General features: G+C 35.6%; 1 protein-coding gene across 1 annotated transcript in view; it reads right to left on the minus strand.

Moving 5' to 3' along the window:
• LOC135079853 (cartilage oligomeric matrix protein) overlaps positions 1–18,073 on the minus strand; it is a 29,703-nt gene extending 11,630 nt beyond the window's left edge. The window contains exons 1-6 of the mRNA XM_063974467.1: positions 17,940–18,073; positions 17,429–17,514; positions 5,876–6,043; positions 4,549–4,745; positions 3,194–3,476; positions 1,479–1,640 (exon numbers count right to left, since the gene is read on the minus strand). Coding sequence (XP_063830537.1) covers positions 1,479–1,640; positions 3,194–3,476; positions 4,549–4,745; positions 5,876–6,043; positions 17,429–17,507 — 889 coding nt within the window. The 5' untranslated portion in view covers positions 17,508–17,514; positions 17,940–18,073. The remainder of the gene's footprint in view (positions 1–1,478; positions 1,641–3,193; positions 3,477–4,548; positions 4,746–5,875; positions 6,044–17,428; positions 17,515–17,939) is intronic.
• Positions 18,074–18,352: the final 279 nt, after the last annotated feature.

The following is an 18,352-nucleotide window of genomic DNA, read 5'->3' on the forward strand; positions in this document are numbered from 1 at the left end:
TTACCTATAAATGGCTAAGCAGATACATAATTTAAGGTCCCATTATTTGTATTGTATTGCTGTTGGTTTTCCGAATAAAATAAATAAATAAATATCATTTTGATGCAAAAAAAATGTAAAACACAGTGTTGACTTGACAAAATTTCGTTAGAAATGATTTTACATTACCGATCAACATCTAATCCATGAAGTGTTTAATATTGCCATTTACATAATTATGTGACTACAACGAAAATTTGTCACAAAATTCATTGGATTTATGAAATGCTTAACTCTGTCCGCTTATAAAGCCTCAAATTGATCCTCTACCAGATAATCCGCGGAATCAACGCTAAGCCCTAATTTAAATAATTTATTTCGTGTGCCCACAGAGTGCCTCGCCCACCAGTAAATTTAAAACATTACAAATATTACACGTTGTTAATATTTATATGAAGGGTAATCAAGCAACTTATACATTCACGCACAAAATGTGGGCGGACTAGGAACTCTGCAGGCAATTTAGAGGTTAAATTGGAGAAGAAATAAAAGTCCAAATACTTTTAGAATATTTTAATAAAAACCCACAAGTATAAAAGTTGCTTGATTCTCCTTAAAACTACGTTAATAAAGGTTATTATAGTCTTATACAATATTTAAAATAAAAAAAGAAGACAATAGAAGAAGAAAGAGATGAAAATCACAAACCTACCTACGCAAATTCTGTGAGCAAAGGTGATTTTAAAGAGTTACACTAAAAGCGTCTATTAAAGCAAACGATTGCACATAATAGTCTCAAAGTAAATAGGATAATCTAGTACAGTGTTTTTCAACCTGTGGGTCGCGACCCCCTGGGGGGTCGCGAAGCCTCTATAGGGGGTCGCGAGAGGTCTTAAAAACTAAATCAGTAAAAAAAAATCTTATAAAGACAGATAAATCCGAAATCGAATTATGCAAATGTTGTATGGATTGAAGTATTCGGTCCCTACTAACATCTTTGCAACATTATAAAATGCATGAAAAAAAAAAGCGACCGGTCGGGGGGTCGTCAAAAAATGTCATGAAAAAGGTTGAAAAACACTGATCTAGTATAATGCTATACAAGTATTTTTTTATTCTAGTTACCTAAATCATCATCAGCAGTTGAAGAATAAGTTCAGTCAGAGTGCATGCTAAACTAAGGACCTCAATTTGACTGCAATTGATTTTTATGTTTAACTAGCTTTCCGCCCGCGGCTTCGCCCGCGTGGAATTTTGTCTGTCACAGAAAAACAATATCGAGCGCGTACCCTGGACTATTTAAAACCAAAATCAACTCAATCGGCCCAGCCGTTCTCGAGTTTTAATCAGACTAACGAACATCAATCCATTTTTATTTTATAGAAGATAGATATAGATAGATAGTAGAAGTGTTAGAAAAAAGGTGAGTACATTAAAATTGATGCACTGTATCTCGAGTTAATTGTTAGGTGGAGGGGGAGTATAATGAGTCAAGTAACCCTGGTAGCAAGTCGAGCCGGTGCAGCGCTCCACTGGCTGTCTGTGGCAGCACTGCTGTAGTTGAGCCCGTAGGCCGTCGATGGTGCCTTTCTGGTCGGCCACCACGCGGTGTAGAGTTTCAATACGCTGCGTCAAAAGCTGGAGGTGGCGGATGACCTCATCTGGAATTAATACGTTGGTTATGGAAGACATCGTTGTAAAGCTTGTGGAAATTACGAGGGCCTGTTCCCAGACAGTTGGTCTAAAGAGCCGGATATGTCAAAGGCAGTGCCATTTATGACACTGTTCACATTTAGGCGTTGTCCAACGAAACATAAATAGTCTCTTTAGACGGACCTAGAAAACAGACGGTCCGTCTATATGGGCCTATTTAAAGGCCCTGAGTAAACTTTTACTTCATCTTCTTTCGTGCCAACGGTACCCCTTCTTAATCACACGGTACCCCTTCTTAATCACATTTTGTCTTATTATAATTGGACCGAGGCTTATCTGGGTACATAAATAAATGATGAACAACAACTAAGGTACATAATATAACTCGTGTTAACTTCAAGCTACCGAGATGTGAAGACTGGCATACCATACAAGGTTGCTCGTGCTGATATGATGCGCTCTAAATTAATTTAAACTTGGATAAGTACTCATTAACGTTTCATAGTTTCAGCCTTGAGTGTATTTAATAATGCACCTTGAAAGTGCACCTCTCCTACCGTAGTTTAGGCATAGACCACACTGAATAGAAAGGAAAAGTTATGGAACAAGTTAAAATATGGGATATTGGACGAATTGCATCGAAAATTTATTTGAAAATCGAATTGGGGATGGGAATGGGGCGTTTGTTTTGCTTTAGTAACTTCCCCAGTTGGATACTCCGAGGAAATTCAACAGTCCCGTTTTGTTCATCGAATAAATAAATCAAAAAGAATAGTTAGTTTATTAATAAGATATTTTTTTCATTGTAGAGAGTTTAAATCTTGTTTCAAAGCAAAATTGAAGCACTATCCTAGTTCGGGCTACTGAGTAACCCATTGAACAACTGACAACTAAAGTGTAACCTCAGCCTGTACATAGTTGCGTCGCACCAACTGCAAAGTACTTAGTTACTTTACTGGTACCTACAGCAAACTTCGGAACTATGCTAAGTTCTAACCTCTAAGGTGATAGAAGATTGCATAATGTGGATCATAGTAAGATGTATATAAGAGATAAATCTAATTTAAGATCTATATACAGGGTGTTAGGTAAATGGGTATATGAGCCGACACTAGCCCATGTTAACATAGGCATATAAATGATATAGTGAAGTCAGAAATTTGATATCATCATTTTATTTTTTTAAATTTTCATACAAAATAAATTTTACACTAATCAAAATTATAAAATTAAAATAATTAAAATGAAGATAGCAATTTTCTGACCTCACCATACCATTTATATGTCCATGTTAACATGGGCTAGTATCGGCTCATATACCCATTTACCTAACATCCTGTATATGCACAAGTTACAGGATAATCTATTGTTTTTGGGACTTCGTGTATGGATGCAGTCTGAGGTCAAAGTAAGCATACTAAGGCTTAGTAACTAAGCGGACCTCATTCACTAACCGCAGACCGCATCCAGTATGACATATCTTTCAGTGTATAATTTGTAATAGGGGCTAATTTGCAACAAAATATTATAAACTAAAGTTCCGTCTCTACTATTCACTTACCATCACAAGTTTCAATAGCGTTCGCCGGGATATCTCCCCTCTGCGTCGACGGTGTAGGCAGGATCCCACTTGCATCGATATAATTTGTCCTGTAGTCGTCTCCCTGCATTTCTTCTCTCTTCCTCCTTGCATCTCTCTCCCTGAACTCTTTAACGTCTTCCACGTCCGACTCATCCTCGGAGAGGTTGGTGGGAGGTAGCACGTCTTCAAGAGGACATCCAAGGGAAGCGAGAGCAGCACGCTCGTTGCCGTAAATTTCAACTGGGGCGTTTTCTTCGTGGTACTGTGTGGACAAATAGTATGATAAAATTGACCATTGAGTATTCTACCAACACAATTCGGCGTTATAGTGTGACGTCAGGTAGCGCTCTAGCGCGAGCTACGAAAACGTTATATTCGGTGAAGCCTTAAGGTATTAACAGTTAAAATTTTTAACGCTATCTAGTTATCGCAATATGGAGAATACAAATCTGTAGACCATTTTATCAGACCGCTAAGTCGGAGCATTTAAGACACTACTTAGAATCTGACTATTTATAATGGTATGACATAAAGATATACAGCAAACATCCCCCCAAGTTAGTATAGATTCCAAGGAATCTAAAAAACAATAACTATCTTAGCATTGCATAAATCTCTAACAAGACTGTTTTGTTTGATCGTTAATCATTCCTTTCTTTCCTTCAATTCCTTAGCATAAGTAAACTGAATTACTTTGAAACAATAAGGTCTAATTTAGTCACATCTTTACAAGTAGGTATATTCAACGTTCGGGCAGCTTTTGTTTCATTGAGTAAATTTCCAAAACAATTAAGGCTCCACTTGCTCTAAACTAGTATTCTAGTATAGTTTGAAGCCGTGTCTACAATTTGGAACTGCCTAACTCAATAATAAAGCTCTATTCTAAAAACAACAATAGAAAATTTAAATGAAAGTGGTTGGAGTTAAAAATAGGAAAGTTATTTGATTGTCTCAAGAACACTGACTTCTTAGCGCCAGAGCGAGCAGTTGCGGCTTAGGGCGACGTAGAAACGACAAAGTTCAAGTTTTATTAAATCTAAAGCTGTTACGACTGTGCCTTATCATTGTTGGAGCTTATTTGTAAAGTTTTTTAATTAAAAATTTATTTTGATTGACATAAATCAAGTTTCTACTCATTTGGGATGAAACGTTTTCTCTTTACGAGTAGTAGGTAGGTAATTACTACATCAGTGCAAGCTTCATGCTTTTAGCTTGTGTAACAGGTAGCTTGAGACAAATCAAGCTACTGTAATACCTTTCATCATCCTCTAACAACACTGCAGTTGTTTCGCTGGCATTTTTGTAACCTATGAAATAAAACTTGTTCTACTTACCACTTTCAATTTAGTGTTCGCCATCAGAGACAGAAGGTCATATCTGCTAGGCATGGTGTGGGAGTGCAGAGGGTGACATCCGACGAAGAGCTTCACTCGGTTGGAGGATACTGACAGCATCAGAGTCGACCTGACGTGGGATCCCAAGCCCCAGGAGACGGACTTCAGGTGCCCATCGTTGAGGCTTTCCAAGGTCACTGTGGAGTTTGTTCATTTGTGTTAAATACTTAGGTAAAGAATGTTCAAGAAACGTGCTATGTTTTAGTGCGAATAGAAGAGAAAAGTTCGTCTGAAAATTTACTATGTAAATAAAAACCAATTTAGCTACACACTGAGGTAAGGTTTACGTGTATTGTTTATATTAAAGGTTGCTTTGTTTATTTCCTAACCCTGTTAGTTAACACTCCAAGTAAACTGAATTATGAGTAGATGGATACACTACACTAGTCCAGCGGTTTTGTTAGTAACTTATAGATAGTATGTATTGTCTTCTAGCCAGCAAGATCGATAACATAATGGAACAATGTATAACAGAATACTCAGTTTGATACTAAAACTTTGCCTAACTAATTTCGTCTTAGCAGCTGAATTTGTAATTTACAATGCCGCTGTTAAAGCGCACTCATAAAACGCCTTGTCGCTTAGAACTCCCTCGGCTAGTAAATCATTGATTGCGACTTCAGTTTAATGGGGGTATGCCTGAACCGAAGTGTAAAGCTCCATTTGGCACACACCCGAAACTAGAGATGCTCTATACGTGTTTTAACAACTGACGTCTATGAGAAAATGGCTGCGAAATAAACATTAAACTTGAAACGGCGAAGATAGACAAAATTTTAGTGTTAAGATACAGTGATAGTATTAGAGAGCACATAAGACGAAATAGCGCTTTTCATTGGGAACAACAGTTTTCATTAATTTTAGTACGGCTGGATATACCGCAGTGACTATAAGTACTGCGGCTTTCAGGCACTGAAATAAAATGTGAAAATGTTTTGTTCGAGAAGATTCATTAATATCTTCAACTAACAGAATAAGTATTCTAAAGGAACGCTCGTTAGATCATCACTTAGTTATTTTAGTTTACACTATTTCTCATAATTTCAGATTTGGTCACTCTACCTACTTTAATCACTTTAATGCCTCGATGTTCTGAAGTTTTTTTTTATGTGACAGGAGGCAAACGAGCAGACGGATCACCTGAAGGTAAGTGATTACCGACACAAGTAGATACATTTAACAAACATTAAACATATAGGTAAATTTCTGCTATATTTAACAAACTGGAACTATTTTCTACACCGCCATTAACGTCTTTGCTTCTCACCTTTATTGCTTTTTCGCATGTAATAGATTGAGATGGAAGCGTCATCAGTCCCCTTGACATGCAGCAGCTCCTCCCTCCTGTTCTTGCTGTGTGGACCCTGGAGGATGATGGCCAGCTCTCCCCCCTCCCGGGCTGAGGCCGCGGTTGCCACGATATTGTTGGCTGCATCTGGAATTGAAGTTTGTAAGGTAAGGTACTTTTAAGACAAACTTTTTTAGAGGCGCATTAGCTCTTTTTGTATGACGAACGCGCCCCGCTACGCTTTGGAAGGGCGCTTTAAATTTTGACTGTCGTGAATTAACATTTTACGGTGCAGTAGGTAGAATCATGCTTCTTTGGTACCTACTTTAAATAATTCTAGATATTCTAGAAACTTTTTGAAATATATTCAATTCACTCTACATACATTCATTCATTGGACAGCCATCGAATCCATGTCGGAGCCAAACATCAAAGTAAGTATCACTTCAATACCACTAACCAGTTAGGCAGATAGAAAACGGCAGATATATGATTTAAGCCTACATAATTCCTTACATACAATAAATAAACTACGTCAATTAGTATAATGTACGAGTATTTGTAGAAATCTCATGGCCAAAAGTCAAAAAGCACTGAATTTCGTTTAACTTGATTAAGTACTATTAACTTCTTTGACGCTGGAACTTTCACTGAAATACATTTGATTTCAAACGTTTACTTTAGAATTAAATTTCAAATGTTCGTTACACTGAAAGAAAGATGGTGAATTTTTATAAGGTGTTAGCATCATCTCTGAGAGCGGGCCGTTTGGTATTGACAGAATAATCAATTCTGCGAAGCGAAGACCCTTTGGCATAAGTTTATGAATTCTTTAAGATCCCTTACTTACATATTCTGGGTTATTTTCCTAACAAGTTCATTGGATATTACTTTATGTACAAGAACTTACGCATTCCGAGTTTTGTACATCTTTTCTTTGTCTTTCTCGTTTATCTGATTTAGGGTATTTTAAATAGCATGAAGCAAAAAAGTTTCATAAATTGATTGAGATCTTTTAAGTTACATACCTACTTACCTTACTAAATAACTTGAATACTTATTATTTTCAGTCACTGAATAATATAAGAAGAAATTGTATCAAGGTTCACCAGTTCAACATTCATACAAACAATAACCTTCATAGCAAAAACATTCTTATAATTTGCACCATACAGTTAAAAATGCTTAGATCTTGAAAATGGTAGATTGTGCGTTATATTTTGTGAATTGATAAGAGTGCTTTAACCTACTGAACTTCTAGTCTGATAACATTGTTGCTAAATCGATATTTTGTTTGTTTGTTGGATTCATATCGAAGATCATTACCCGCTATACCTAATTTAGGTAGTTTAATGTAATTAGTCCCTGTAACTATACTACGAGTAGGTAGATATTATAAGCCACCGATTACTAAAGTATAATAAATACCCTTGGATTGTTTACTCACCGTGAAATTGTTCGAAACCGAAGATATCAGTAGGTAATTCGCAGATGTTCTGAATAAGAATTGGATTGAATTCGAAATAAATTAGAAGTGATTTTGTTCGGAATCTTCACGGAAGTAAGTACCAAATAAATTAAATCCCTAATCGAATCGTTGTTGGAATGGAACAAATATTTTTTGTATAATAATTTTTTTATTTGGCAAATGTGAAGTTTAATTGGTAACTCTATATGTGTTATAGAATGCTGTTTGTTTTCCTAACAATAAAATAAATAAATCAATAAATATTGTACAGGCATGTTAGTTATTCCCTCTCTAATATGAGTAATTGAGTTGTGCATGTCTGTATTTGATATGTACGTAGCTAACGTCAGCAGATTTGATTAAATTAAGCTTTGGTTAGACCCGTATTATGAAATTCTACTCAAGCTTAAGTGAATTTATATTCGTGATATCAAACAGATTGTTTAGGTTTATGACTTCTTAGATGCTATAATACTGGTACCAGTATTATAGCATCTAAGAAGTCATAAACCTAAACCTAAGTAGAGGGAATATTCCCTCTACTTTTAAGCATCTTTTATCTTCAAACTCTTCTTACAATTTTCATTTGGAAGTTCAAACCCGAAGTATCCTACTTAGTGACAAATAAGAAGAACTCAATCACGAAAGGTTATTCTTGACCGCGGTGACACAAACAGGCGTTTGACTCATTGCTATGCGCGTGATGTTCCTTTTGCGAGTTTTGCAGCGTTTCTGATCGCAGACTTGTATGGTGACTCAAAGTTAGCTAGTGCAACTGGTTTATTAAATATGGCTTTATATTATTTACGAGTGATTCTCGTCTTATACTTACTTAATGGAAGAAGATATGCATTTCATAGTCCAATAACATTTAACTTCTCTAAATAGCTTGTATGATTTTCAAAATTTCCCTATGGGACCCGTAAAAGTGATTCTCGTGTTCATTAAAATGGAAGAACACTCCATACATTTTAAGACCTTTAATAACCCTCAAAATTGCTAAGGTCCTTTTCAAAATTTTCCCTATACCTAGGGACGCGTCAAATGTAATCAATACTTTAATAGAACATGTCAAAACAAATTGGCTAGAAGTTTAATTCAATAATTCCCCTGAACCCATTGACAGAGCCATTATAAGCACCTTTTGTTCCGGAATTAGAATGGCACTCTAACGGAGAGAACGAAATTGGATGTAAATGGTATTAATGGCAATTCCGACTTTGTTTACTATAAATATTTATATACATAAGTAGATATTCCATAAATAATGAATATTTGACTATTGAATTCATTATTTGGGTAGCTTTTTCAAATTGTTGTTTTTCTGCATTTCAGTTCAGACAATAGGGTACTCATCTGCAAATTAAAACTACATGCAGATCCTACCGTTAGTGTGTTACAGTTACACATAGAACCGAAAGGTTCTCAAGACAAATTGTCATAATACAACTTATTATGGTTATTTTAATAAGTTGTGTCATCTGTGTAACATTATGATACACGTGTAATGTCATACACACAACTTTAATTAGATTCTCGTATGGACTTATTCTAATTATGCTTAAAATAAACTCTTTTAAAGCTCAATCAAACGAAAGCTTAGAGAGACATGTTTTAATTGCTTTCACACGTAGTGACGTCTACCCACGTTTACTGGGTACTAATTTAAATCTGTAGATCTCTTACAGTGACTAGATTCTTAGAAAAACCAAACATCGTCTTTGTTACTGTGCCTAGTTTTCCCTAGCCTTAGCTTGGTTAACGTGACAAAGGTAACCTCGGCAATGCGTCCCTTTGAGAACACTGCTCCTTCACTTTATATATATCCTTTAACTCTACCTTACGGTCCTTATATTAAGTTCTTTGTTGTTTCATTACATACCTACGATTCTTAGTATATCTCTTTTAATGTAGAGTTAACGATTTCCACGCATCGTTAAAAATGCCCAAATAACTTTAGAGAAGAGGTTAGTTACTGATTTTTCAGGGCTGCGTACTAATCAAAATTAGTTGCAATCACAAAAAAGTATTTCATTATACATACATACATCCTGTACGAGTATTATGTATCCCATATTACCATGCCTTAGAGACAGCCTTGATATTGAAATCCAGCCTAATAAATTGTTAACATCTGGATAACTAGGCGTAATGTTTTAGCTATTAACACCACATGAAAACTAAATTTTAATCGCTAGCACCGTGGGAATGTCGTGATTAGATACACAGATGGTATCGTTTCGCTGTTGGACTAATTTGGGCTAACTATTATTTTGTTGTTGTTTTATGGTGTTGGGCGATTATCACACTGCGCCGCGCTCCGCCGCGGTCTGCGTGATTTCATATAAAAAATACCGCGCGCAGACGCGTTTTAAGTTCTTGAAAATTCGTTCTTGAGTAGAAATTATGTTTCTTTAACTATAATAATGATAAGCTGAAGGGATGGTAATGATTTTAAAATCATGCTGCCTACCTAGTACCTATATTCTTTGTCATTTAACTCTTTTTGAAACAGGCAAAATCGAATCTACGAGTAAAAGGACTAATTGCCTTTGAACCAATTAATCATCTATTTCTTTTTACTGAGTGAACAATGATTCTAACAAGTCTGACCTGATCGAATTATGACTATAAGGGGACACGTCAGTACCTACAAGCATTATAAAATCAAGAACTATATGCGTGGGCCTCACTCGCAATACCTAATTTCGAGTGGTGATGTCACTGCAATGCAAGTTGCAGTTAAACCGGGCCTATAAACTTAACTTAGCGTTAACTAAGCTGTTTACAACCATTAGTTAGTTGCGAACACTAAAATGAGTTTTAGTTTGAATTTATTGCTGCAGAAGTGGCACCGAGAGGTAGAAATGGCAATGTATAATATCAGTGTTCATAACAAAGAATTAAGATGCCAAACAACATTTTTGTAGCAATTGAAGTGGGCGTTGCGTCGTCGCGTCTTTAAAAATTAAAGGCAAAAGTTTTCAGAAGGATTAAACCCTATATTGACATGATGTAGCGCTTGTCGTAAAACTAGTCGAAATCCTATTACCTACTCTAATAGCATTTACCAATTTTGTTCGAAAGCTATCCCAACGTGTTTTTGTCTATTCAGTCTAACTAGAAAATTCAGAAGACACCTGACAGTTAACACTAAAGCTTTGTAGGTAAATAATTATGTACCAGACATATGTATTGTAAGTACCTATTACGAAATTCCCCCACATACCTACACAGTATCAACGCTATGATTAAGAATGATATCATTGAAATTAGCAGATCGAGTGTTCTCATTAACATAGTTACAATGAACCTGTGTTATCTCATGTTTACCTACAGGATTGCACAAGTAAGAAATTTTATTTTGTATCATTACACAACACAATAACCGTTAGTATTAAATAAAAAAATAAAATATTTTCTGATTTAATCTAGGAATCTGTAAGAATGTCTCTACATTAGTCTAGTCTACATGCTACTTAATAATACTCGCATCATTGTATGTCAAAATAAGTATTTCCTAAAGGATTTCATATTCTTTCTGTCATATATCGAGCTGTAAATCAACTTTGTCAAGCGATACAAAAGAACTTGCTTTCCATTACGAGTGACATAGTATCGCGTAAGAATCAAACTTGGTATTGATGCAATACATCTGTCATATCTCCCAAGATGGTCGACAAAATAATTTGATCGACCTATTCTTCTGTCAGGTTCCAAGAGTTCTGTCGATATCGTCTTGTCACTGATACATTACGCCTCATTGAATTCATTGTAACCATTTTTGGTATGGTGATTGGTCAGAAGTGACAATTCTTGGATCGTAGGCGAAGACATTCAGTTTGGATTGGTGCTAAGGGACTGTGTACAGCAAGTTTAATACTGTTTGTAGTTGCAATATTAGGTACTATTTTGCAACTAAAATATACAGTCTGATGTGCTATAGCGACTCTACTTGAACACAAATCTCAGCTTATCGGTGTAATGTGGCGCTTACCTTATTTAGGTACTGAGTTCAAGTATGTTTCTGCATTTATTGGGTAAGGCGAGTTGTGCCCACGTAAATATCATACGCCTTACGCACAACTTCAAAGGGAGATTTGTTTCTAGGTCGGAACGAAATAAAGTAAATAGAACTAAGGTAAATTGGAAGTACTAAAATGGAATAAATTTAAAAAAGGCTCACTTCGTAGCTTTGAAGCAAACTGTGAATTAAGTTATGTACCTACTACTGTATGATATTCAGTGTTGTGTTTAGTAACAAAAACATACGGGTCGAATTGAGAACCTCCTCCTTTTTTGAAGTCGGTTGAAAAGACAATCATGTACAGGCATTTGTTCCTGGTTTAATATCTGTTATGTGGGCGATGTATTCGTAGGACGAATTAAAGATTTCCATTAAAGTCATTGAAAGAAGATTTTTTTCATCGTAAAAAATGTTGTACGATTTTGTGCGCTAAAAGGTATTCAAAGCAAATCAAAGCTCTTGAAGGTTCACAAGAAATACAAGTATGAAGTATGAATAGAAACGTCATGGTAATCTCTACAGAAGTCGGCGTTTGTTTTCTCATTTAAAAAATTCTAATACGACTGTTAGATTTACGCGCATACCCACACGACTGTAACAAAAACTGAATAGTTAAACCCACAGTTAAACCTCATCCCTGCACTAACTGCTTGTAATGACGGCTGATCAGCAGTACAGTTGCCCGCAATCAGGTCAGACGAGCAGGAAGGCCGTAGAAGGAGATGCGGCTTTTTTCCCGCACCGTTACCGCCCGTCTATGACATCACTCAGTAGGAGGAACGGTCGCTGCATGAGAAATTTAATTTGTGACAGGTTGAGCGAGCCATCTGCAGGAACATCTTTAAAATAATATTAGCAGTACGACTCGCTCGTATCAGAAGGACACGTAATTAAATTTGAGACTGTACCGTGCAAGAGCGCTGCTTTTTGTCTCGTACTTTTACTGTCTGTATACCTCGATGATATTACCTTTGTGATACAAAATCACGAGCATCGGGGAACACAAAATAAATAATTACAAAAGTTTCGTTTACTAAGTTCATTAAGAAAAAGAGGGGGCTACGCATTTCGTGCGTTAATAATATCACGGTATTAAAAAGCTAATAAAACCTCAAAATCTCATAAAGTCAAATCAAGTCTTAATTTCAAAAATAACCACATTTATCCTCAAGACCTTTGTTTATGAGACCACCAGCCGAAGCGCAATAAATTCGATGACCAAACGTAAATTCCACCATACATTACCCGATGCGCTTGCACAAATGATAAAGTCTGCCCAATATGGTCATCAGATGGTCCCTGACCCACTGACTGCACTCGCAGGGGTTTACGAAGTCGATTTACGAAGAAAACACATGATTATTTGTGAGAATTGTTGTTTATTTGATAGTCAGGTCAACCGTGTTAACTGTCATTACTTTTGTCTACATGTTTCATGATTGAAAAATTACAATTATTTCTGTGAGTAGGTAGGTAGGATTTCAAATCTGCACAATGAGTATGAAACCACCTGTTTAAAATATGGTGAAAAAGAATACATCTGGAGCATTTCTCAATTTACTTATACATATACTATAGTTACATAGGGAAATGTTTGTTTGTTAGTCCTTAATTTGGAGTTTACATCACTACGGAAACATATCGTCGAGAGCTTCAGAATTAAGCTCTAATTGGATTTAAAGCTAAGTTGATGTACAAACCACTCGCGAAAATAAATGACTTAGTTAAGTATCAAGCAGCTGAAACACGATAGAATTTTGTGATTAAGTGGTCTAAGACCAGTAAATTCATTTTGATCGAACGTAGTCTAGCAGAATGTTGTGGATTCCAAACTAAGTTAGCGTAAATAGAAATTCTCAAAAGCCAGACTTCCTATCTCAATCCCAAGTCAGGGTCAACTCGATAACCTACTTTAGACTAGTCCCAAGCTTCATAGTTTAGACTTTGGAGCCCCTTAAAAGCTAACTACATTAAGTAGCTGTCAAAGCTAACAGCATTCTCCAACTTGAAATTGAAGGATTCGGGGAGATTTATTCAGCTTAAGGGTAAAAGTACACTGAACATAAAAGTTACGCGTAACTTTTACTTTAGGGCTCTCTTGTTAGGATATCATATTAGAGGAGCACTTAGTATTATCACATTAGAAATCTCTAGAAATGAGATACAACTTTGACGGAATAAATAGGATTTAATACCGTACGCAGTTATAGAGTTTCATTTGCCTCCATATTCCAAATATTTTAATACTCGTATTAAGAGTTAAACTATGCCCAGTAATGTACGTTTAATTATTAAATCTTCAATATGTTCATTGTTTTGAATAGTTTCGCCGCAGGCCGCAGGGATTTGTTAAGGCCGGCTAAGTAGTTCGGCCCACACAATACCGGTCCTAATGAATTTAGCCAAACCGAACTATACTTCCACAGTCGATATTGTGCATGTACTAAGTAACTGTTGCTATGCAAATATATTACGTCAATATTACGTAAGAAGAAACGTCAATATTACTTAATTGTAGTTTGGCCTATCTAAATCGCTTGAATCTTTTAAACATCCATTCAGAATGCCCATCAAACGATAGACACAGGAAAACTACCGTGACTATAGGTGATGTATGTAGTCTCCAGATTTTTCTTTTAGAGTAAAACCCTAATATTAAACACCTACTTTTCATCAGTTTTAATTTAACACAAAGGTCTCTCAACATTCAACATTTAGAAAGCTACTTTAATATCGACACTATGTTACGTCGTAGGTGTAATCTTTATCCCAAACGTGCTTTAACTCAAGCATTGAATTAACATCCCTCTACATTTCCGCATGCGGAAAACTACAACTAGAAGTCGGATGTTACAAATGTCCACTCTCACACCTATTTGCTAACCAAGTGTGACAAATACATTGCCCACGGTTTGTTTAGGACGAATTCGGTGACATGAATAATGCACGTCTAGAGAAAACCTTGCGAATAGACAGCGCATTGAGATGAGACTAAAATGCAATCTTATTGCCACAATAGTAAAAAAAAAATGGATGCAGTTAAAAATAATCGCAGTATTAGGTTAGCTTTATTAAGTAAAGAGGTTTATATTTTAATTATTTTCGGAGTGTTTAAAATATCTATGGAGTGACAAAAATTACATGAGTAGACGGTTTTCAAATCCATTGAATTATACTATAAAAACCTTAGATGAAAATAGTCGTTAATTCCTCTATGACTAAAACACAGACATCTGAAATATTAATTAACAACATAAATAACAACCATGTTATGTTCTGTAATAAGAGAGCGTACAACATCAGTGGCCACCTCTTTATCCCAAACATGCGTTAACATTTTCGAGTGAAACCATTTTCAGGGGATGTTTAGTTAGTTGCTTATTAGTTGGTAGAAGCACTGAGCTTTTAAGCGATATCTACAATGCAAATTGGTCTATATTGTCTGCGTATAGAGCTTTCTGTGGACGAACCAGCAACCTAATTGGATTAGTGCTGAATTATGTACCCTTAAACATGGCGCGTGGTGTAGCTCCCTGGACGCTGTCTGACTGTCTCGCCATAAACATTGCAGTTTAATTAAATGATAAGTGTTCATGCGGCTGAATTTTGATTCATTTGTAAGTAGATATGTTGCAGTCAAAACTCATAATCGGTCAAAACCACTTTTGACTGCAGAAATCAGTCAAAAGTAGTTTTGTCTGATGCCCTTGGTCAATGGTCAATATCATTTTTGACTGTTTTTTCCTAATATTTTTAGTTAGAGTTAATGGTCAAAATGACTTTTGACTGGAAAAATCAATCAAAAGTAATATTGAACAAGGGCAAGGGATTTTCGCAGTCAACAGTGGTTTTGGCCAATTATGAGTTTTGACTGTAACAGACACCTACATGTTAATAACTGTGTGTATAAGCCTAAGATGTTTCAACAAAATAAGACTCTAGGTTTATACTAGCAAAGTGTATTCTCTTTGTTGCTAGATAGAGATGTGCTCTTGCTGTTTAATTATTAATTAGGGACAAAACCACCGCACGTATTCATTTAGCTACACGAAACACTGAAGGCAAGTTTGAAGACGAAAATACACCTATAAAATTTAATACGGACCCCTTATGTTACATTGTGTAGGGTTTATAAGCCATACAAGTACTCCGTCACGGACGGAAGGAGTTAAGTGGCCCTATTTTATGGCATCTGCCAAAAGTAAGCAGATAGAATAAATTAGTATCTTTTTGGATGTATCTCAAATCATAAGGATTTTTTCTTAATGTACAGAGATCTTTCTCCTCTGCCATCAGTTAGTTAGTCTAACAATTATAGAGATTGCTCTCACAAGCCTAGAAAATTCATTTGAACTGCAAAAGTACTTGCTCGATTTTTTAATCGACCATAAATTTTATATTTAATCATACATCTGTAACTACCCGCAAAAGTATTGCATGACTTCTAAGGCGCTAGTAGATCCGACGTTCGTTATAGATTTAAATTAGAAGGAAAGATTGGGAGACCATTGAATGGACCTGAAATTTTCAGGAACATAATTTATAAGTTAATATAATATTCACATTGAAAACTTTCATTCAATTAGATCTACGTATGGAAATGCCTGCACTTCCTGCGGTAATCGGCGGGCGTTCGTAGAAATAGAACGCGGGTTCTATTCCCGGGTCGCGCTAATGACCACGTAAATATCCCCCAGTGACGACCGACTTGACTAACGACTGAGATTATTTTGGATATGAGAAACGTTTATCTTTATTAGGCGAAAACTTTTTTATATGTATAAAAATATTAAGTTTTTGTTTGTATGTGTAGGTATTTTTTTATAAACAATAAATTATAGGAACTACAATATGCTGTCATAGGTAGAACTGCTAAAAAGCTTGTACTTACGTACTTATTTCTTTTTAGTTACTAACTCTACAAGGTAGCTATATTTTAACCACAAAACACCTAACTAACCTCTCGCCTTTTAATAACCATGGGATTAACAATCCATTACAAATTCTACCAGAAGTAACTGACAAAGATCCTAACTAAATAATATCACTGAAGTTTAATAGCTTCTGAAAGGTGGGTGGAAGTGGGTGAATGAAGTACCTAAATAAAGACTCCAGAAGGCCCTACAATGAATTTATCCATTGTATGTACAACATAATATAAAATACAAGTAAGTTTTTGTAATTAAATAAGGGTCCGCGTACGCTTGGGAACGCAATAAGTTTCAGAGGACAGCAAAGAACAGCAAGTAGAGCCAAGTCAATAAGTTCCGAACGTGGTCGGATTATTTTTAAGAAGCGTTAGAAATAATTAGAATAGAATACCAATTGAACCCATCGAACAAGACTGTAATTTCGTAGGCTACTCGATTTTAATAATAGCAGATAAGAGACGCTACGGTTCATATCTTGGCTTACGCGCACCCTTTATAGTAGACTATTCTAATAAAATAAATTAGTCCATATAACTAACTCCTTGAGAGCCTACTTGATTTGCACTCTAAAAACGTATTGCTCTTAAGAACCCTCGCATCTGACCTACGCAAATTGAAAACTTGACCTTTATGATAAGCGATGCGAAGTCTGGCTCGCTTCGATGGGGTTAACAAACTACCCTCCTGCTTTTGACTTGACTTTATTATGAAATCAATTTTTATAAATTATTAATGATATCCCATTTTTATTATAAAAAAGTGTTTCATAATCAGACGCAATAAAGAATTTGGTACCTATTAGATATTGTTTTTACTCTACTATCAACCTTTAACCTATTACTTATAAGCGTGATAAATTTTATTTTAAATTAATTAACCCACTTTTAATATACGAATATATTAATATTTGCTCATAAGTACACTAGTACCTAAACTAATTATAATATTTTTTATTTTTTAATATTTATAAGATTACAAAAACATTTTAGTGTGAAAAACATAGAGTCGCGCTTCATTCAAAGCGTGACTGAATTTTGACAACGTAAGAGCTCTACTCGAAAACTTACTTACTTAGGTAAGTACAAGTAACTTTGTTTATAACTTACCTTCGTCCATGGTGAGGGCCTGACCAGCTGCCACCACGGCAAGAAGCGCTAGCGTCCGCCACATGACTTTGCAAGCCATGTCTCCGCTGACAATAGAGAAATATTTTTTATAAATTAGTTCAGTAACTGTTCTTACCTATCTACTTACTTACTTTTAAAAGCTTAGACATTAAATTTTATGAGAACCAAAGATTGTTGCGACTAATTTCTGCGAATTAATTTGAATAACATTTTAGATAGCGTCCAAGAAATTTGACCAACTGAACATAGGAAGTAGGAGCCAGAAGAAAATAAAGGTCATTTCCCACCAATTTTTAGTATATTTTTTTAAACTTCTCGTAAGTATTTTAATTGGCCAGTGATAAAGTTACAGAAAAGACGACAAAATAAACTCAGGTTGAGTACAGATTATAATACTAATCATAGGTATTAGTTATGTTATTTTAGAACCAACTAAACCAAAACACATCACATTACATTAAAATCATCACAAGATAAAATAAAAAGTTACCGCGTATTCCGCGTACCGATTTCCCGCGTAAATTATTTGTACCGCGAAGCGACGAGAGCGCGTGCGCGGTGTGCTTACGCGCTTCTCGACTGGCCCGATTGAGATACACACAAGCTGATGCCAATGAATGGCCAGTTATCACAAAATTTATGTAATTAATTTCATTATGCCGCTTAACCTCGACGCCTACATCATCCAATAAAGGAATAGTGTGAACTTAGTCAAAGCTCGATTGAATTTTAATATTAATTTTCACATTTTATGTCTAATCACCATGGGTAAGGTAGGTGAAGCCCTACCCAAGTCAGCTGAAAGTATTCCAGAATATAAAATATTTAACAGCCTTAGATATTTAAGAAGTTAACAGCTATTTTCAAACACTTTATTTTTTGGTATCCCCGTTTAACTCTTTC

The sequence above is a fragment of the Ostrinia nubilalis genome, chromosome 17 (assembly GCF_963855985.1).
Source record: "Ostrinia nubilalis chromosome 17, ilOstNubi1.1, whole genome shotgun sequence".
Taxonomy (NCBI): Eukaryota; Metazoa; Arthropoda; class Insecta; order Lepidoptera; family Crambidae; genus Ostrinia; species Ostrinia nubilalis.